This window comes from Aythya marila, assembly GCF_965140915.1.
Source record: "Aythya marila genome assembly, chromosome: 5".
NCBI classification, from domain to species: Eukaryota; Metazoa; Chordata; class Aves; order Anseriformes; family Anatidae; genus Aythya; species Aythya marila.
The window spans coordinates 63,604,951-63,628,356 of NC_139046.1; the positions used below are offsets into that span (position 1 = coordinate 63,604,951).

Genomic DNA, 23,406 nt, shown 5'->3' on the forward strand with positions numbered 1-23,406 from the left:
CATGTATGACTGTGCTCACACTAAGGATTGTGTCATTATAGGATGGCAAAACAAACACAGGTTGAAAAACAAGAAAATACTCACTGTGCATTGTTTTACTTTATATATATGGTGTACACTGCCTATGTGGGGAGAAAAAAACAAGAGAGAAGATACAAGAAAGCTATGAAACTGCAGCTGAAATTACCCACAGATTTTGTTTCCCAAGTCCAGTTTTTCAGCATTTCCCGCATATAGTGGCTCAATGCTGCACTTAACTATCGGCTATTAGGATTAAATATGGTATGCAGATACTGCTGAGATGACACTTAAATTATTCCTTCCCACACTGAAATCAGATACATCATTATTCCAATCTTAAAGCTAAGTTTCATGGCAATGGACTTGTCTTACTACAAAAAAATAATTATTATCTGGTGACAAGGTTTGGAGTTACATAAAATAACTTTTTCTCTATTCTGCTGCCTACATTAAACTGCAAGGATGGAAAATGCTGGTTTTAGAAGCGGCTGCTCTGTCCCCTTGAACTTGCTATACTCAACCTGACATATAGGAAAACGTATTTATTAGACTGCAAGTGCATTAGAACTGAATGAGTTAAATTACTTTGGGGACAGAATAAAATATAAGATGACCACATATTAATTTTCAACAACTGCTGCCCGGGGAAGATTCAGTTCATTGTATTATATCAAAAACTCTGATGTCAGGAGAATGCAATAAAAGCTCTGCTGCCTGCTGCTGACCCTTTATGTGGGCAGAGTTTACACTATCAGCTTGCAAACACATTTAGACTTTGCTTATCCAACCATATAAACAGACTGAACTATACTATATTGCAGATTATTAAAATAACTGTTCTTTTGAAAGGCCACTTCCACAGAGGCAAGTGCAACAGACACAAGTTGCACCAGAAGAGCCACACAACATCCATACAACTATAATTACAGTGCTAGAAGTCAGTCATCCCTCCAGCAAGGCTTGCTACCACCCCCTTCCCATGTGTGACTGACATTTGAGTCTGATGCCGTATGGCTTTCAGAGATAAGAGAACATGATAAGATAAGGAGAAAAGAAGTGTTCACATATTCCACTATCGAAATCAGAACAACATTGCTCTTTCTCCTAACTTCTGCTGACTGCTGAAACAGATGACCAGTGGACTATGTTTTGCTTCTGGTTGTTTTCTTCTTATGTATTTTCAGATACATTCACAGCAGCTGGCAAACAAGCCAGATACACCTCATTGCAGTCCTAGCATCAGCATGGTACATGTAGCCATAAATATATACTCAAAGAATTGTCCTAATACATTTATTCAAGCCTTAGTGCTAAATGTTACTACGCAAGTAAAATGTATAGTTTGTAAAAGCAACAAAACATAGCTAAAAAGGAGACCAACTTCTCGGTCTATATATAAAATACATACTTTTTAGCATCTGTTTCCTTACTATCATTAAACAGCCCTCTTTCATGCCAACACAACTGAAAGTTTGCTCAGGTAAAGACTCTGAAATAAGAATTCCAGATTTACAACCTTTAACTAATGGGAAGGAACTCATCTATGCTGATAAAGCAAAGCCTTCACAAGGTATAATCCATGGCCCAAAAGTGAATACACTTCTGAAGAAATTTTGTCTTTCTCCTTCTTTTTAATCATCTTTGAATTTTGCTGGTATTGAGATAAGAGGAGAACCAGAAGCCAAACAGTACAGCAAGCCCAGGAGATTGTCATTAATAGGTGTTTTGTTCTTGTTGTTGTTGTTTTGTTTTGTTTTAAATCAACACTCCTGCCTAGTCGTCTGGTCTGCAGGTATGCCATCTTCAGATTATGCTGTAGCAGGAAATCTAGAGAGCGTCTGAACCATACTTGTCAGGTTTATTCATTACTACTTTTGTGAAGAAAATAACTTAGACGATTTCCTATCCCCCTCCTTAAAATAACTGAAGAAGAAATATGTTTCTAATTAAAAGGTTGGCTCTGGATACTTTTTGAAAAGCTTCTTTTTTTCAGTGTTTTGAGAACAGTGTTGCAAAGCTCTCAAACGTGATACACTGCGTAAGACCCACTTTCCACCACTAATTCTCTTTGACACTGCAAGTCATAAAATTACCATCCTGTGATATCCAGCATTATTGCTGCAATTCAATAGCTGTGTTCAAGAAAATATTGTGACACAGAATGATAAATTGTTAACCAGGATATGTTAGAATAGTTCATTCATAAGCAATGATTTCAAGAAAAAGGAAGAAACTTTATGAAATCTGAGTTTCTGTAATCATAGAATCATAGAATGTCCAGAGTTGGAAGGGACCTGTAAGGATCATCAAGTCCAACTCCTGCCACCACACAGGTCTACCCAAAAGTTTAGACCATGTGACTAAGGGCACAGTCCAGTCGCTTCTTAAATTCAGACAGGCTCGGTGCTGTGACTACGTCCCTGGGGAGCCTGTTCCAGTGCAACCACCCTCTCGGTGAAGAACCTCTTCCTGATGTCAAGCCTAAACTTCCCCTACCTCAGCTTAACACCATTCCCGCAGGTCCCATCACTGGTGTTTACAGAGAATAGGTCACCTGCCTCTCCACTCCACCTCATGAGGAAGCTGTAGACCGCAATGAGATCCCCCTCAGCCTCCAGGCTGAACAGGCCCAGCGCCCTCAGCTGCTCCTTATACGTCTTCCGCTCTAGGCCCTTCATCATCTGCATCGCCCCCCTCTGGACACTCTCCAACAGTTTAATGTCCTTCTTGTACTGTGGTGCCCAGAACTGCACACAGTACTCGAGGTGAGGCTGCACCAGCGCAGAGCAGAGCGGGACAATCACCTCCCTCGACCGACTGGCGATGCCGTGCTTGATGCACCCCAGGACATGGTTGGCCCTCCTGGCTGCCAGGGCACACTGCTGGCTCATATTCAACCTCCTGTCAACCACAACCCCCAGACCCCTCTCTGTGGGGCTGCTCTCCAGCGTCTCGTCGCCCAGTCTGTACGTATAGCCAGGGTTGCCCCGTCTCAGGTGCAGGACCCGGCACTTGCTTTTGTTAAACTTCATATCTTATATAAATATTTTATATATATATATATATGGTGTGTATGTGTGTGTATATATATATATATATATGTATATATATGATATTAAATATCTTCAAGAGGTGCTTCATAATGTAGAGGGGCTCAAAGCCTGCAAGAAAGACTCAAAAGCCAAGCCAGGAATCCACTGACACAGAAGGTCATCACCCTGTGCTATTCTAGTAGTCTGCAGCTCAGGCAATGCTTTTTCTAAGTACATTTCTGACATCTAATTAACTGTCAGCAGTCTGGGGCAGGGGCACTTAAAGGTGTTTTAAAGCTGTTTCTTTGCAAATCCCTTTCCTTAATTGCATGGAGCCAGCTGGAAGTCTCTGGTTCTTCTGAAGGCTAAAATGAACAAATGATTTTATTGTGAAGTTATAAACTAATGAGCACATTATCTCTGAAAGGCAAACAACATTCCTGAGGAGAATGGGAAAGATTCTGATCTGACATAGAGCAACTAAACTACAGTAACAGTTAAAATCAGTGCACTTAATCAATTTCACACCAATGTAACTGAGATCTGAACAAGATCCAGATTTGTTTTAATAAATCTTTTGTTGTCATTATACAAGCAATCACTGAAATGCATTTTTAAACCTTCTATCAACTTACTTGGCAGCATATATGGACCATTTCAATGCTATGTTTATCACATTCTCACCAGAAAAGGTATGGCAAAATACATGCACTAAGCCATGCAAACTGCTTTATTAAAATAAAGGATCAAAAATTTTGGACCTATTCAATCTATTTTTTACTTTTAAATGGCACACACTGGCATTTTCACAGTTAGCTAACTTGAAACATTTATGTTAACAAAAAAAAAAAAAAAAAAAAAAGAGGAAGCTTTACAAAGATTAATTGAGGTCTCCTGAAACATAATTGAGAACTTGAAAAACTAGAAAAAGTCATAGATAATTTGCTTGACATACCCTAAAGTGCATGAAATAAAATACTATTGCTCAAGACAAATGTACAGACTTTGGCCATACTCTTGAATATATGGTTTCTGAAATCAGCCTTCCAGCATTTTAAAAAGCAAGCAATCCACTGCTCATTTCTGAAACTCGTCGATTTACTGAAATTGAGCAATAATTCAGGTTCTCATTACTAGATTCAGAATTTGGCCTGGAACAAGAATTTAGACCACTTAACCAGTATACCACTTCCCCTCAAGAAGCAGGAAATTCTGGTGCCCTTTTCTAGTGCAAACTGCTTTTATATCTACTTTTGTTTTAAACCATTGCTCTATGTGAATCCAACCAAATAGTGCAAGAGACTCAAAATAAAAAAGCATGCTCACGTGTTCTAGCTGTTCTAGTCACTTCCCATACTGTGATGCTTCTTGACTGTGCAGTCCATGGCTGTGGCATCACTGAAAAAATCTTACAACAAATTACTAAAGTGGGATCCTTGGTGAAAACCTCAGAGCAAACATACTGCTTATAATGAGGCTTCAGACATGTGAGTAACCTGGAACCAGATGTAAGCACAAACCCAGCTTTTGCTTGCTAAGATTCCATTACAGGGAAACCGAGTAACGCACTGATCTTACAAGCAGCAGCATTCATGAGCTGTAGAGCACTAACAAAAACTCAGAATGACACTAAATATAAAGGATTAGTTTCAAAGATGCTAGAAGGGAGAAAAAATAGAATATTGTAAAAGCAAAAGTAAATTGTAAAATAAATATTTCAGGATTCAAACTAGTAATAGAAAAGCCCATAAATCATATTTACAATCACTCCCTTTCCTACCAAATATCCATCTTCTCCAAATGGATGCCTATTACCAGGTCTTCAGCATATACTATGGGATAAAGAGAATTGTAGGAATCTAGTTTACTACCACAGGGAAGAGACACCAGAGAAAGGTTTAAAGGAGCAGCAGAAAATCCTGAAGAATTTTTCCAGGGGACTACACGTATGTACCTACACAGTGTGATTCTGTACACAATGACATACCACATCAAGCCAAGGCAGCCAAACCAACGGTTACCTTCCTCTCAGTTACTGTCTTGCTGTTTGGGGTCAGGATTTGAGGCACTGGAGTGCGGGAAAGGTAAGCCTGAATAAAGGGCACAACCAACCATAAAAATAACATACTGTACAGTAGCTATACTAGTATTAACACAAGACGTGGCTGAATGTCTTCCTGAGAGACTAAGTGGTTCCTGCGGTTTCTTATCTGTTTCAGGTAAGAAATAACAAACGATAATTTTGACAAGCCCACAGAGCAGAGAGTGCAAGAAGTACATTTGTTAGGCCTCTATAATGACAGGCCCTCAGAAACACTGATGTTTCTCACATTTCTCTGCAATGTGCCCACTGGAATAAATACCTGTCAATTCTAGAAAATGAGACTCAAACTCTAGAAACCTCATTTTTTCAGACAAATTATTTTTCTTCTTCTGTGACCATCTTGTGGCCAGTCCCTCTGTGCAAGAGGCCTCAGACACTGCAGCACAAATAGCCAATCAAAATCATTGAGCTCCTGGCATCGCATTAGCTGGAGCTGTTTGAAAAATTGCAGGAATTAATTTTTACAAACACATTCCAGAATCCGAGTCCCCATATTAATGTTGCATTTCAAAGCTTTTTTCATAACAAACTCCTGCGTACTGCATGAGGGAAAATGGGGAAAGTCAAGGCCAGCAAGAGTACATCATTAAAACTATATCAAATGACTGAACTACAGACCAAAGGTAAATAAAAGTCTACCTCAGCTCACAAGATGTTTCTGAATCACATATACATGTGCATGTGCAGACATTCATTTCATGTGTTGTTTTTGTATTGTTTTGTTTGACTTTGCTTGTAGTTTTCTGTTTCATGCTATTTTTTCTTTTACTTCATCACACTGCTACATCATAAACTGTGCTATAAGCTAAGAATAACAACTCATAAATCCTGCATGCCAATTTGCCCACACTGTTCCCTGAGTAGGTGTTTCAAGAAAAGCTTGGTCAGCCTTAGGTAAGTCTAAACATAGCATTATTCACTGGGACTGAAATTAGATTTAATACAAACTTAAATCAAGTTGTTGGGTTTTGTGTGCACTTAAAGAATCAGGATGTTGCATTTTCCTTCACTGAGAATCACCTGAAGAAGAGATGATGAAATGTATAGCCTGGGGAGGGGGAACTTATTTAATTGCTTACCAGTAAGTTTCTCTTCTGTACAAATGTGATACACATCTACAATCAGCAGGAAGCCTCAGGATCTAGCTACAGGGATCAATCACATAGCTGTAATAATGGCAAGGTTGGAAGAAGCCCTTTGTTTAGCATTTTCTTTCAATGGGATAAAATTCAGATTCTCCTTATATTTTAGGAGTTCAGAATTAACCCTCCATCAGAGATGAATTTTAAAAATCAGCATCCTGTGTTTATTAAAATGTCATTGGTAAAGTTGCCTTGTAAATAATGCCCAGTATGGCCTCATTGTCAATAAACTAGGCAAGCATTGAGCAAAACCTTGGCAATCAGAAATGAGCAGTCCTTCAGATCATGGGACAAAATCTTAATACACACAGTAGAAAAGCAGCAAGGTAAACATTGCCAATAAATACCTAAGAACAGACAAAAGGAGAGGAGAGAAGAAGAGGGAGAGAGAAAAGGTACTAGCAATGTAAAGGGAATGTCTAAGAAGCACAAGAAGGTGTTTTGTACAAAAGAGAAAGTGAGTAAGCACATGAAATCTGACAACTAAAACAGGAAGAGCACAAAAAGCATATAATCTTGAAAGCATACCAAAGTACTAAGAAGCACAAAACATCTTAGGTCTGCAATCTATTGTTATACCCCAAATTCTGCTTAACAGCCACCTTAAACAAATAGAAACGTCATTTTATCTTTGTACATTGTTTTCTTTAACCTACCAACTAGTGTATATTTGAAGACAAAGCCCAGCAAGATTGTGGTATGAGAAAGGGAAAAAATATGCTGAAAACATCTGAAATGCTAATGGCATGAATAGGAGCCAGAATTCAAGGATTCTCATGTATGATCCATCCCCTGTAGGAGGAAAACAATTTTTTTTTTATTTTGTTTTATTTTTAAAAGACCAAAAATCTCTTACCATTATTACTGTTATCATCAACTAAAATAATCTCTTTGAGCAGGTGAGCAGGAGTCCGGTCAATGGCAGAATGAATAGAGCGCAGAATCACTGAGAGCGCTTCATTAACAAATATGAATACAATGCTGACTTCTGGAAGTCTGTCAGGAAATGTTAGGTTTCTGCACCTGAAGAGAAAGGTAAAAAACCAAAGATGTAAACTGTTGGAAGTCACAATGTCAACACAAACTTTTTCTGAGAAATCTATCCCCAGACAAAAGAATAACTTTTGTAAACGTTGATCAGAAGGTCCCCATAAACTGTTCAGGGCACTTACAGGCAAGAATCAAATGAATTACTATCTAAAAAAGGAATCCTTGGAAACAACTTCCTGAAACTCCCTGTGCAGCCAAGGCCGAGAATGAGCTCACTTTTCGACCCAAGGTCCAAAACACTGAAAAAATGGTTTGCAAACCAAATGTAAGCTCTTTAACTGCAGTTCCCAACTGCAGTTTGTCATGATATTTTTTTCTTGGACAGTATAGACAGAATTAAACTGAGTTTGCCCTTTTGAAAAGCGTATTATTAATAGCTAAATTAATTACTTTTGCTGCAGAAGCTACCAGCTATTTCAGTCAAGAACAGGGTATTCCTTCTCAACTCAGCAACAACAACAAAACAGTAAAAGATCCAGCTCCAAACAACATCTTGCTAAATAAGCTAAAACAGCAAAGACAGAAAAGAAATGTACACGTATGCAAGCTCAGTCAGGAATTTTAAACAGAATGAAGACCACTCTAGTAACCTGGTAGATTTTCCTGTGTTTCTTTATTTATTCTTTTAATAAATATGTAATTTGGCCACAGAATTTATAAATCATGCTACAATATGACTCCTTAAGTAAATTTGATGTTCAAGTAGAAGAGAAAGTGTAGCATTTACAGTCCTTTACATGTTCATAACACTTGCAGATTTCTGTTTGGTAAATGCAATTGAAATTTCATTCAAGTTTTGAAAATTAGGATTCACATGGGGAGCACTACAAACTACTCGACAGGCTCAAGCATACCAAAACAATTTTCAGCATTAGCTTAGAGAGAATCGACAAAGCCTGTTATTTCAGTGATTCCGCTGCAGCCCAAACACATAGATATATAATGGTACAGCAAACAAAGCTACAACCAATCTTTTACCTGTATAGCTTAGACATCTGTTATCCTCAGCAATACTGATGTACAAAGAAGATAAAAATGAAACTCTAGTAAAAGTGGTAAAATATGTCATCTACCAGATAAAGAGCAATGCAGTCATTTGGGAAAATAAATAATAAATAAATAAATAACAATGAAAACACACTGAAGTGCAAAGAAATTACTTCCTTAAAAGCTGATTTTTTGTCCTCTGTCAATTAAGCCATTATTGAAATATATGTCAAATATACTTTTGTGAGAAAATAGTGACAAACTATATTTAAAAAAAAAATGTTCCAGATGACAAAACCAACCCCCAAAACACTGGTGCACTACCACAAATCCATGCATAAACTGAAATGTAACAGAATCTCTGCTTGTGACATATCTTCCATCTGTTTAAATGAAATGTTTTGTGTTATTTTTCCTACCTGCATTCATTTGTATTTCTTTTTTTTCAAATTAGATCACACTGGATAGGATTTTCTGTTGTCTGGCACCTTGTGCTAAACAAAAGCAGCATTTGTGATATGAATGTCGTTTGACTCCTATTTTGCCCCTGTATATGCTAAGAAATATCTGCATATGATACCACAGAACAGAATTAGGCTCCTGTCATGTCCAATTTTTTTAGTGCTTTACAAATTGATTCTTTTTCAATGAGGGTACATTCCTAAATTGAATTCATACTTTCTTTTTTCCATTCAGACCTATATATCATCTTTACTAACAGCTTAAATTCAATGTGTGTAGAGTCTAAAAAAAAACCTGCATTTTCCTATGTTGTTTTTTATATAGAAAGTGACAATAAAAAATACCTACTTTTTTTTTTTTTTAATTTAAACAAATTGGAATGAAACACACCCAACTTGGTTCATACACAGAATGCAGACAATTTGTACTGTTTCACAAGAGCATCTATCTTCTTCTTTGTGCTAAGTTTCATGAGGAATAAAATTCCATACATCTAGGAATGAAAAAGAAATAGCTATAAGGAAGGGGTGTGAGTGTGGGTATATAGAACATATGCTGAATGGCTAAAAAGGGAGGACATTGTATGGCTCAAATTCTGAGATCCATTAAGCCCTAAGAACTGAAGGGTTGCGCAGCAACCAGCAACATCCAGGTTTTAATGACAGCTCTGCCTCTGCCTAATTCTGGGGCCTTGGGCAAGCCCCTACCCTGCCTAGGTCTCAGGTATTCCTCCCTCCCCCCAAAAAAGCACAAATTCACAAAATATTGAGCATACTTCAGTATTAGGATTGTTTTTTGTTTTTTTTAATAAATATAAATTCTACATATAATTTAGAATTACAATAATGAGTATCATCACAATGTAGCTAAAAATTTCCTCTCACAACCAAATCTGCTAAATTACATTGGGCTAATAACACTAAAGAAACAGTTGTCATGGTTACCAGAAATTTAGAGAAACTCCTGGTGTTCTATTTCAAGCACAACTCAGGCAACTGTAGGACAGCATACATTACGAATCTTCTTTGAAATATTTGTCCATGTTCATCTAGAATATATACATTGTGATACAGCAACTTGGCTAGTCACGTTAAAATTAGTTTAGCAGAACTATGCAGTAAGAACAATACACAAGAATGATTTCCTGTGTTAGTAACTTATCTATCAGACCTTCAACAAATATTTACATTATGAAAAAAAAAAAAAAAAAGATTTTCTGCAATTTTAAGAACTTTTCACCTAATAGTTACATCGGTATCACAGCCAACAACAGCAACAGAACATGTTTTGTGTCTTAATCACTACATTATGTTATATGTTCCACTTTTTTTTTTTATAGGATACAATGAAACATATTATAAAATTATACAATACATACAATTTTCCTTTTCTCCTGCTCTATGAGGATTACTGTCTATTACTATGGAACTGAAGCCAAAAAGACAGTAAGTTATTTCTGCTGCAAATCTAGAAAACTTTATATGTGGCCAAAGTCTATTACTGGAGAAAAAAAGCAGGCATACAATTGTGTGAGGAATTTACATAGAGCTTCCATTTAACTATAATCAAATATGGCCAACATTTTTTAGGGATTGGTGTCAGGAGAGAAAAAAAAATCTTAATCTCCAAAGCATCTTACAGCATAGATATAATTGTAACAAATTGTGTCCCCAGTCCTTTTATTAAAGACATTATTGTATAATTTTAGTGACATTAAAGTTTTTTGGTTTTTGTTTTTTTTTCCTAGGTACTTAAAATCAATACTTTTCTCTGAAAAAAGTAATTAGAACAGTAAAGCTGGGAGTTGATGATCTCAATAAAATTAATTTTTATATGAACATGAGGAGAATTCTATGTAGCTATTTGGACAAAAATGGTTAGTCTCTTACAGTATTAGCCAGGGATTACTCTGAGTATGTGTAAATGTATGCCAAGCAAAGAACATTCACGTTATGACACGAGAGAGGGAGAGCCAGTACACACGTGGATTACAGCATCACATTTCAGTTAAAGGAGACAAGGGGGAAGATCAGAAACAAAGGTACAGCATTATTAGGTTATTATAACAACTTGGAGACTGCAGCTAATTTGATATCATTGCTAGTGAAATTAAATACTTTTAGAGAATGCATTTAGGCAGATACATTCAGACAGGACAAACTGAAGCACAAATCAGAATCACAGAAGGTAGCCACTCAGCACACACCACTGCTATGAGTCACAGTTTGGAGACAAGAAAACGGAAGAACCAATGGTAGAGAGCTGAGTAAAAGAGAGCAGGGAACAAGCCAGATATCTGACAAGAATGCTACTAATTTGGAATTTTAGGACTTCTATCCAAAATAATCTAACAGGACCGGACTTTTGTGCTCTTTTAAAGGAATCTTTTGAAACATCAGATACCACATGCGGTATTTACACTGTCTTTTATGAGTAGGAAAAAAACTTGGTGTAAAACAAACATGGAGCCATATATATCACTAATATAAATCCAACAAAATAGAACTATTTCATGAATATTCAGATGAAGCAAAAGCTTATGGAATGCAAATCCTTAGGAGCTACCTTTTGAGAAGCCAAACTAACTTGCAAACATCTAATTTGAAACTCACAATTTGGGATCGTGTTTTTTATGTATCACTTTTAATAAAGGAAAACCTACAGGTTTATAAAAATGTGATGCTGTCTTGCACACTATATCCAGGACTGCATATAGAACATAACACTGGTGGTAATGTTGACATTGGACAGACATACACACACGAACAGCTTTTGTCCTAAAACACATCAATCTCCTCAAGAAGTGGATGCTTAAATTTTCTACCTTGCATTTGTACCTGCATTCAGTGGATATACTACCTGTTCTGCTTTTGCAGCTAACTGTTGCTCTTCAAGGCATCTACCATTGTCTCTTGCTGAACTGAGCCTCAAAGTAACAAAGTTTGGGATTGGTGAACTGCTCAAAACAAGAAGCACTTACAAAACGACCCAAGCCTTTCTCTGCACAGGAAACAGCATCTTCTCTGCACTTTACTAGATGCCAGACAGCACTGACTCAGCTGGGAAAAGTGCGAGCCTCTGCAAGTCAAATGCTATACCATACTATTTAAAATCTTCAAGGAGGAAAACTAAACTGAGCTTCAAGCACTTCTTTCCTCCCTCCAGCCTTCCTGCCTTCACTTCTTCATACAAATACTGTTTTTACCAATGCAAAAGAAGTTTGGCTGACCGCAGTTAGCACTGATTAAAAAATGCCTTATGCCCATCAGTCAGCTCCTTCATATCACATGTGCTCTCCAGGAACAGAATTCTGCAACATAATTCCTCTGCTGGGGTTCTGTTACAGACTTTTTTTTTCCCCACTATCCCTCACTCTCTCATCACATAAGCAAAGCACAATGTTATCTCTCTTTCACACGTGCTTCAGCAGACTGTATCAGGCAACAAAAAATTTACAAGCCAACAGAGTAGAATCCTAAGTGCATCCACTCAAAAAGAGATTTGGTACACAGCTTTGGGATTCCTAAACAACCTAGCTTTTAATGCTTTTCTGTGTGAGCTTTTTCAACATTTCACTCACGACAAGCTTTGTGGGTGCTGCCTGCCCTACTTAAAGCAACGAGCACAACAGAATTATAACTAACACAAGCATTATCCTATTCCTGCACTCAGTAAGGCCAACACTGCCTTCCTCAACGCTTCCAAGCTCATTAGAGTAAGTAGTTATTTGTTACTCTGTGACAGAGACACATTATGGACTAACAGATGGCTATAAGGGTGGTAAACAGTAGAGCACCCAGTTGCAGCACCAGGACATAAATGGATGCCTTGTAAGAGACAGCATAACCAGTACTCCACAATACAGCATGTACCATCTGCTAAGCATTGCAAAAACTGAGACTGCATCCGTATGTGATGATTATTTTAGGAAGCTGGGATATCCAGGGGAGTTATTCATAATAATGTGTATTATAACAGGTTTGGGAGTCATTATTTGTTCTGGGGACACCACTGGGATAGTGTAGACAAAACTCCAGCAGCATCCAGGTGCCTGTGTGTAGCCATGTATTTTTGGGGAGGTTGGAGGAGGGAAGCAGGCAATTAAGTGAAATTAATATGGTTTTGTCAATGTAAAAACATAGAATATATAGAATATTCCAGAATACTTGTCTTGTCCTAATAAAATGATCAATTGGGAGTTTTAAGAAAAAATCCTTCTTCTTCACACACCGCACCATCAAATTGAGGAAGCAAACACATGATGGAAACCAACGTAGAAACAGGTTGAAGAAGGGAGCAGTCATCAAAGGATATTAAGAAAAAATGTAGTGGAGACACTGAATGTTTGACATATCTGTCTTTGGGCTTTACTGATAACTCAAATGCCAGGTAGCAGTTATGAATCACTGTTTTCTTCTCAAAATTATGTGCATGTGTTCCTGCAAAGTCTCTTGGTACTGAGAAATACAGTAGCCCCTTTTATATTATACTGGTATGACTCAGTTTTAACCTTTTTTGCCAACAGTGCTCTGAGAATTCACATCAAAGTACCTCAGCAGAGGAGCTAAGCATCTCTTTGTAAGGTCCTGCAATGAGAGATGCCACTTCTCATAACCCCATATTATAGCATAGAGGAGTTTCTAGGGTCAATGCTGTCAACTTTTAATAGAGTGAGAAAAACAGGTACAATTAGAGATTGCTGAGCTACAACACACATGAAGGATTCATTCAACCCTGCCCAGCCCTCCAGTGCGGGTGGCATGCAGAGATGGGAGACCAAATTTAGTAGTTAGGGCACTGCATGCTGCCCAGGTGGTTGTTCCCTGTCTTTTTAGGAGAAAAAAAATGTCAGATGCAAACATCCAGCAGAAAAAAGAACATAGCAGTATTTTCTTGTCATTGTTCATTCCCACCATCCACAATCACACAATTCTGGACTGCCTTGTTAAAACGAACATAACACTGAGTATAAAGTTGAACTAGGTTATGGTGCTCATTTCATAAGAACTTAATAACCTAGTAAATAAGGCAAGTATGGTCAATTCTCCCTAATCTGGGTGACTAGTGAATAAGAAGCTTCAATAATGTGGACAGACATAACACCCAGATAACCTGGTACCTGAGGAATACAATGCAGATGCTCAGTCCCACATAGCTGGCACAGCGAACTGCAGAGATCCTTGGTACTCAAGACAGCCCTTGTTTTACTACCCTCTCCTCTTTCCCAATCCAAACCTTTCTTTAATACAACTTCTCTGATTTCTCTGCTACTGTTTGCCTTTTCCTCAATGTTCAATCCTTACTCATCTTCTTGACCGCAAGCATCCAAGATTTAAAACATACACAGCTGAGAAAAGTCAGTAAAATAGCTGCCTCCTCAGCTTCATCTGGTGGAAGCTTGCTCTCCTGTGTGCAGGTTAGGCAGATGTTGGCCACTTACACAGTTGTTACTACTACTGCAGTTGCCCTTCCATCTGATCTTGGAAATAAACACCAGCACCCTCAGATGAAGGAAAAATACATCACTGAAGGCTCAGGCAGTGAACCTAGGAGTCACTCACGTTGTCACATGAGGAATACTGTCCTCATGCTTTTCTATTCTCACAGTCGTGTTCAAGCACAGACCCTGCAGGACATGAAGAGTAGGCTACATGGACTTTTAAGCTTGGATTTGCAGCCTGTAAGAAGCAGAGCACTTTGACATCCTAAGGTTTGTGTAGATTCCTCAGGAATATAACCTTCTAGTTCAACCCTAATTAGCAGAGGTACAGTTAAGTCTGAGTAATCTGGGGACTTAAGGAATATTCTTCTGTTCTTAGCCTGCCAGCTTACTGTCAACACAAACCCTTGGCAGATCATTTTATTCTCCCAGTCTCAACTGGGGCTGATTAGATGTGAATTACACTAGACTTGTTATATTTCTGTTTCTGTTCTCTTACCGTCATCCTATACTTCATGTGGTATGCTATTAATACAAACGATAGACCACAACCAAGCCTGGACATATCTATACGAACTCCATTTCCTTCAGCTACCTCCCTGCAAGCCATTGCTGGGATCCCTATGCCATACTGACTCTTTCAAAAGCACCGTTAAATCCAGGCTAATGAACTTTGTTAGTTCTAGGCTAACTCCTCCCTGAGCAATTGTGGTACTGCTGCAATACTTATGTTTTCTTGCTTTTCCAGTCACGAAGTTGATTAACTCATCCTCCACACCACTTGCTTTGTGCTCTCTTCAGAGCAAGCTATTCATGCTTTCATGGTATGCTTCTTGAGCCTAGTGTCTGCTCATGGATAATTTAAATATATTCATACAGCTTCCAGAAGTGACTAATACAATCGTCTTTGAAAATAGGTGCTACGAACACTAAAAATGGATGATTACAGCAGAAAACATACTCTTACAGGGTAACATTTTTCTTCCAATAGCCATGTGCATGTTCTCAAACAAAAGAGAATTTGCATAAGACGATTGGGAATTCTTTTCTTCAGAAATGCGACGTTTGGAATACCCTGTAGCAGTGTACTCCACAGGGTGCTGTATGTGCAGCAAGCAGTGTACATACTACCTGACAATATGCTTCATTTCCCTCAATATTAGAATTTATCATTTGATGCTTTTAGCATCAGATTACCCACTCATGCCTGAACCATGATAAAAGGTGGGGAAAAAGAAGTCTTCCTGAGATATCATTACCAAGCCATTATTTTGTGTGCATGACTCTATAAACATATTGTAAAGTCTAACGTTTTTTGCAGATAGTTAACTAAGAATCAAAATTTTCACAGAAATTAGGATCATGGTTCATTTCAAACTGGAGTTTCTTCTAAAATCCCAACCCTAATTTATTTCTTTCAGCTACAGTAACATTCCTTTACCATGTCTTTTTAATTTTTTATACCCACAGTTATAAAAAATTTAGGCTGAAATCATTCAGGAGAATCATTTCAAAAGAGATATAAGAACAGACACACTTCTGTTACTGTGTCTTGTTAGTCACAGAAGATTTATTTTTCCTCTAAATTAGTTTACAATTAAAAAAAAGAGAGATTGTCCATACAGACAGTGTTAAACTAATTTAATCAAAATATAATTTCTTGGACCTTGATTTCCTTAAGGTTGTTATATTTCAGCAAATCTACAACATACATATTTCTAAAATGTGATATTTTGTAATATAAATTATAGATATACTTTAAATTGCTAAACTGTAGTCTGGAATGGCTTTCATATCTTTTCACTAATATCCAACAACTCAATACACGGTAAAACGTACTGTTTATTGCACTAGTTATTAAAACATTTGGTTAAAAGTAGTAAATAAGATCACAGCTGGATTGCGCTTGGGATTGGCAAGGAGCTAAAACACCTTTCACATCTTGGTTACTGGTTCAATTCAGTGAGTACCCATTAAGTTTATTTTAATTATATTCTTTTTTTTAATAAGCTGCAAAAAAAGCAGTCTTCCTTCCACCCACATCCCCATCCCCAGAGATGCTAGGTTTTTTCAAATGAAAAAATGTATCACCAAGGCTGAAAAACAGTTGAATGCTAACTGTCTCTGTAATGGTTCTACCAGACCAGGACTCAAATGCCTTAAAGGGAAGGCTGTTCATTCCCCTGGTCCAATCCACGTCAACAAAGCATCATGGAATAACAATGGACATGTTTACCCTGCCTGGCATGCACACTTCCTAGCAGAGAAGAGCTCAGTGAAAGCTGGAGGCTCCTTGGGCTTTCAGCTGGTACACACTGCTTGACTAAACTGCATATTGCACCATCAGAGCTCACCAATTTCATCTGCTTTCTGATCTTTATCATACAGTCCTGGGCTTTCTAAAATAGAATTTCTTATGCTTTTCCTATTCTAGTCAGATCTTGTGATAAAACTGAAATTTAACATAAGAAATGTTACTCTTTTAGCAATAAAACACTATTTAAAGTGAATTATAGATGACATTAAGATTCCAAAAGAACTTGGGGAACTTAGAGAGTACTTAGTGGGATTTTAATAGGACTTAATATGGGTATTTCATCATTTCAGGGGACATTTGAAACTTCCAATCTTCTTATATTTCATATAAATGACTCATTATGGCCATCCTATGTAACTTCTATGTGATCATACAACATAAGACTATCAGGTGAAGAAGAGTTAAGATTTGAACTCAGGGATCCACAATGCTGGGGTTAACTACAGCACTTACCCATTAGGTCTAAGGTCAGGCAGGGGCCTGTCCAGTGGCAGGCGATCACTCAGGTAAGCATTGTAGCCATAATACTGAAATTGTTTAAGTGCAATACGTCTGTTTTCAGGACTGAGATCCTGGCCCCAGTGAGCAAAGAGAGACGAGTCGGTAAATGCCTCAGCAGGATTTTCTTCCAGTTTTGGTGGAGCTTCTACAAAAGACAAAGACAAAAACAAACAGTTTTAGACTTTCATTCCAACAGGCTATAGTGCACATTACTTTAAAAGGTATAACTTTTGGGAGAACACCACACAGAACAGCAAACACTGCCAGCTTATTGCAGCCTGTAAGTCTTCACGTACCATGCCCTCACAAATCTCTAGGGGCAGTATAACTGTTAGTAGTTGAGGCTCAAAATTTAATATTCAAAATACAGCTAAGTTAAAAACAATTATTTTCCATCACAGTAAAACTGACAACTCTAAATGACTTAAAAATTAAAATAAAAATCTCTAAATTAATCCAAAAGAATTCTTATCAGACAATGAGATTTTTTGGTTTTGTTTTTGGCTGGTTGGTTTCACATGCAAAGGTGAATTATTTAATTTCAGCCTGAATTATCATGCTAAGGGTAAAATTTTGAAGGGAAATACAAAGAAAGAGAGAGTGTGTGCAGGATACACAACATAGCTGCTGAAATCTGTATTAGGTAAGTTATTTGAAACTACAGAGTCAGCATAGAGAAAAAAATCACTGCACTTAGCATCCATGTTTAAATAGCAAAACAGTTTCAGTCACACCATATTTTTTTATACATTATTTTTTATTTTTATAGTCCGGTTTATAGTCTATACAAATTTTTGGTCTGTACTTCGATGTGTGCAATGATGGTACTAGAATCTTTACTCAGCAACAGTTATGTAATTATAAAAATGCTTTTGTTCCAAAAGGCTACATCTCTGGCTACTATACCAGAAGAGAAGACAGGAAGTGATATGCCCAGATCTTAACTTCTGGTACAATGAAATCACAGCATGCCTTCTCAGTATATATAATTGCCCAAGAGGTCTAATTCAAGGTGACTTATAACAACACCATTTCATCCAGACAGACAACCCACCAGTTTTTATTCAGGTGACCATACAATCAAACCAAAAGAACTATGTGTCTCTGTAAACAGTTTATAATATACAGTACTCTATTAAAGAAATATCAAATGCCTCACTGGACCCTGATTTGTCATTGTAAATAGTGTCTCACAAAGAAAAAACGTCTTCCTTTTCTGGATGTCTGAACTATAAATAGTCTCCATATCCACTAACCAACTAAATAAAAACTCTTATTTCTCAAGCTGTATTCACAAATCATAACCCACTAATACTGGTCACACAGAGACTTAGGACAATAAAAGTGAATCTTCAGATAACTGTCAAATGTGTCCAAGAGGCAGAAGCTTCACTGACACCGTGTCCAGAGCCAGTAGTATATCATTCTCGGCACTCACAGTCACCTACAGACCTGACCAGTTGGCTTAAATCTAGCTACATAAAAACATCTAAAGAGAACAGTTTATATAGTAACAGTATACACCACTAGAATCATGACTTCTGAAGTATGCCAAGAACCACATTCTTTGATCTCTTACTAAGTAGAACACAAAATAGAAAATCATAAATTGAGATTAAGTTAGATGTTTGAATCATTCAAGATATTTTCCTTTTTGCCCAAACAGTACTGGCAGGAAACTAATGACAGTTGTTTTCCTGCATTACATTCCAATTTCTGTAAATATAGAATGTTTCTTTACTTGTCAAGTACTGTTGTACAACCTGAATCCTGGAATCAGCTCCATTTCTTCAAAGATGAAATACATGCTAAATCCTCAGTCAAATAGGGAAACTACTCTGTCAGGCCACATAAATGCTACAGAGTAGAGATTGCGGTTTGAATCAAAGTCTGCAATGGAAATTAAGAAAACTTCATAAATTCAGATCTTTTATAGAAGATCCTAACTTGAGAAATGCAGAACAGCTTTTAAATACCAGTCCAGAAATCATAGCACTGGGAAAGCCACAGACACCTCTGCTGACTACTAAGTGACTTCCACAAAACCAACTTGAATTTACACAAATAATGTCACAAACTATCTTTACATCTTAAGAGATGCTTAGATCAGGTGCAGCCAGTAGAAGTTACTGTTGCTCAGCACTTTTCAAAAGCATATGCATACATGCTAGTCAAAAAAACTATGCAAGTATTTAGCTTGTGTGTTAAACACACACCTAAGTTTTCTACTGAAACAGAGACTTTACAGCAAACAGGATTCAAGGTATGGTCACATTTACAGATTTACAGTCACATAAGCACTACTAGACATGAATTCTATAGAATGAGCTTTTCCAAAGGGTAGGAAGGATGAACAACCTGGGTTTGGGGGACACAGAGAATGGTATGGTGAAATAACATTGATTTTAATAAGAAAAAGTTAAAGAAACAAGCAAAACAAAACAAAACAAAAAACACAATCAAACAAACGAACAGGACACATCCAGAGGATAAAGGTTCTGCAAGACAAGCCCACAAACCTGTGCTGCCACTTAACAGGTGGAAAGCTTTAAGCTCCACATGCCATCTTCCCTTTTTCCTGGACTTTCTATTCTGATTAGTCCCTGACTCCTGCTAACAAAATGTTACTCCCACAAACAATCCTGGTATTTATTTTTCATCTATTAAAAGATTAACGTACAGGAGTGACACTTTTTTTCTAATGTCCATATCGAATTAACACATTTGAGGCAGAAAAAAACCTTGACGTTACTGTGAGGGTGGTTCTTCATGAGCAGGTACAACAGGAGCAGCCACTCGCTGCCAGGCTGCCCATGCTAAGGTCAGGAACCACTCCTCACCTCCTCCCAGGTAATGGTTCGACCAGATAATCTTTAAGGTCTTTTCCAACCTTAGTGATTCTATGATTCTAAAGGAAAAGTGCCATTAATCTGGATTTCTCCAAGTCAAGCACAATTTTTCTGAAGTCTTTAACATCTATATTTATAGTTATACCTACGGCAGACAACTGCCTGATGTAGGATACACCCACATGCCAACCGCACAGCTATGCCCCAAAAGAGGTCTAAAGAAAACTGAGACTCACTGTAAGAGCAGTGCATGGCATATGCATTTGTATCTGCAGATAAAGGGGAGATACAATGATAATTTTCCATGGATGGATGGCCATCCCAGCAACAACTGTCTTCACAGAACTGTACTCACACATCTGCTTGATTTTATCTAATAATTTTGTGGCTGAGAGTATCTCCTAATTCTTGCTGCTTTCTGTTTGAAAAAGCATTCAGTAAAATCCAGGTTGTATCTGCAAGAATAAGATTTTCAAGTGATGGATATCTGTGAATGTAGTTTTACAAGGTCTAAAAAATACCTTGTTAAACACAGCCACTTTTTGTATGCTAAGTAAACATTATTTCAATATATTCTACTACAGGAAAAAAGCATTACCAAGAACCTTCAATTAGAATTTCAATCAATGGAATTAAGCATGCATCTCTGATGACAAAACCTTTCTTTCCTTTATTTGGCTGAAAACCCTTGGGGAAGTGCCTTTATTCAGTCAGTCTCTCACAAGAAATAAAAACAATTATTATAAGGCCATGAGCTGCCTTTCGACTACTCCACTAGCATATTTTATATCTTAGTCTGTGAAAACAGAAAGTAACCGCAGTCTCTGTAGTGAGTTTACGTGGCAAGGTTTTGGTAGCAGGGGGCCATAGGGGTGGTTTCTGTGAGAAAGATCTAGAAGCTGCCCCATGTTTGGGAAGGGCCCCATTGTTTTCCAGAGCTGAGCCAATAAGCGATGTTGTTTTGCGCCTCTGTGAGAGCATATTTAAGACAGGGGAAAAAACGCTGTGCCACACAGCAGCTGGGAGAGTGAAGGGAGTGAGGAATGGCCTTGCAGGCACCAAGGTCAGTGTAGAGGGAGGGGGAGAGGTGCTCCAGGTGCCAGAGCAGAAGTCCCCTGCGGCCTGTGGTGAGGACCATGGTGAAGCAGGATGTCCCCCTGCAGCCCATGGAGTACCACGGTGGAGCAGGGTTCCACGCTGCAGCCCGTGGAGGAGACCACAGTGGAGCAGGTGGCCCTGCACCGACGGAGGCTGCCGCCTGTGGAAGACCCCTGCCGGAGCAGATTCCGGGCCGGACCTGTAGCCCGTGGAGAGGAGCCCACACAGGAGCAGGTGACCTGGCAGGAGCTGCTGCCCGTAGGGGAGCCAGGTTGGAGCAGTTTTCTCCTGAGGGATGGACCCCGTGGTACGGACCCATATCTGGAGCAGTTCTGGAAGAGCTGCTGCCTGTGGGAAGCCCACGCTGGATCAGTTCACCAAGGACTGCATCCCGTGGGTGGGACCCCACAGCACAGGGGATGAGAGTGACCGAGAAGGAGCGGCAGAGAAGCGCTGTAGACTGACCATAACCCCCAGTCTCCTGTTCCCCTGTGCCGCTTGGGGGGAGGAAGTGGAAGAGGGTGGATGGGGGGGGAAGGTGCTTTTGGTTTCTTTCCTTTGTTTCTCACTTCTCTAGCTTGTTAGTAATGAGCGATATATCTTACTATCTTCTTATGCCGAGGCTGTTTTGCCCGTTACAATAATTACTGAGTGATTTTCTCATCCTTATCTCAACCCTTGATCCCTTTTCACATATTTTCTCCCCATTCCTCTTTGAGGAGGGGGAGTGAGAGAGCAGCTGTGGTGGAGCTCGGCTGCCCACTTGAGCAGAACCACGACAGTCTCACAGCCAGTTCTTCTTACCACTCATTTCTACCATTACAGAATGATGATGGGAAGCTAAGGCTCAAAGGTAAGCCAGTAAGTAGTACTGCCTGAAGCAATACTAAGGTAGGCACATTTATCTGCTCAGTTATTACTAAGAAGGAAAGATCAGTTCCATTTTTCCTGTGGGAAGAAAGCTTATCATCCACAGCATATTGCTGTATATGTTAACATTGGGTCTTTCTTCGCTACATTGACTTTCCACATCATGCAAAGAAGAGCAGTATACACAGACATAAGGCCAGTATTAACTCTTGGCAGGCTGACACTTTGCCCCTAATTCAATTGATTTAATGAATTACACAGATGTCAGATAGCTGGATACCTGAGCTGTGGATGTCTCCTTCCCGAAGCTTCTCCTTCCCAAAGCTGGTCATGGGACCAGTAGGGGTTTGGTCACACACTGTTTAACAAGTCCAGAAACCTCATAGCTTGTTTTCCATAAGTATCTGTGTGTCTTTAGCTCATACTTTATGGATCATATTTACTAGTTACTCCATTAATCTTAATACAAAATGTATTGCTTCATTTGACCTCACTGATGGCAGTAACCAACATGAGTACTCATTGTCCTCTTTCTATCACTCATTACATCATATGTCAGAGACATGGAATCAGAAGATACTGATGAAAATGTGACATGAAACCAATTCTCTCCTAGTAACAAAATACACTTTTATTAGCAATGGAAGAAAGAATGAACTTGCATTAACCCTATCCTTGTAATGAAACGCATACCCATACTCTAAAGCCTTTGCTGGCGTATTGGGTACAAACAGCAAAATTTTTTGGTGGGGGGTTGCAGGAGGTGGAAGAGGTCAGGTGCTGCCCTGTGCCAGGCACACATGGCTCCCCAGCAGCCCCACCACTGACCAGAGTTATGCTATTCAGTGAATTGGCAGCACCTCTGTGAAAACTTATTTAAGAAAAGGCAGAAAACAACAAGGGTGGGGGAACAAGGGTACAAGGGAACAACAAAGAAAACAATGATGGAAACAAGGGAATGAGGAAAGACCAAGATCAGAGCAGTAGGAGGTGCTCCACAGCGGAGCAGGTACACCCCCAGAGGGCCTGGAGCCCATGAATAAGCTCATGCCAGACCATAGCAAACACAGAAGAGGGAAGGAGCAGTGGAAGAGAAGGGTGAGAAACAAGTTGCAGCTGAGAGAAACTGCTGTGCACTGATCCTGACCTCCTTTGCCATCTGCTGCCTCGCTGAAGGGATTGAATGAGTTTGACAGCAGTAACAAGGGGACTGGTGAGGAGTCTGAAGTGATCCTGAGTCTGGGAAAAGGAGGAGAAAAGTTGCCTTCTCCCAGTTGTTTAAATGTTTGTGGTCTTTGTTTCCCAATACTCAGGTCAGTAATTAAATGTTTATGTCAATTGGCAGTAAAATAATGCTTTCTTCAGGCAGTGTACAATGAACAAACAGAAAACAGAAATGCTTATCCATTACTATTACCAAGGAACTGTGGGCAAGCAATTGTTAGAAGCCACAAAAGACAAGACACACCTTAGCTACACATTTAACTTACTGATCTCAATTACTATAGTGTACTACTTCATCCCTTTCCCTCC

General features: G+C 38.7%; 1 protein-coding gene across 7 annotated transcripts in view; it reads right to left on the reverse strand.

Annotated features, from left to right (window-relative positions):
- The window catches only part of GALNT18 (polypeptide N-acetylgalactosaminyltransferase 18), a 345,491-nt gene that overhangs the window by 130,538 nt on the left and 191,547 nt on the right, over positions 1–23,406 (reverse strand). For all 7 annotated transcript variants that reach the window (XM_082760491.1, XM_082760495.1, XM_082760492.1 and 4 more), the window contains 2 exons: positions 17,009–17,201; positions 7,156–7,322 (listed from right to left, as the gene is read on the reverse strand). In XM_082760491.1, the coding sequence (XP_082616617.1) occupies positions 7,156–7,322; positions 17,009–17,201 (360 nt within the window). The remainder of the gene's footprint in view (positions 1–7,155; positions 7,323–17,008; positions 17,202–23,406) is intronic.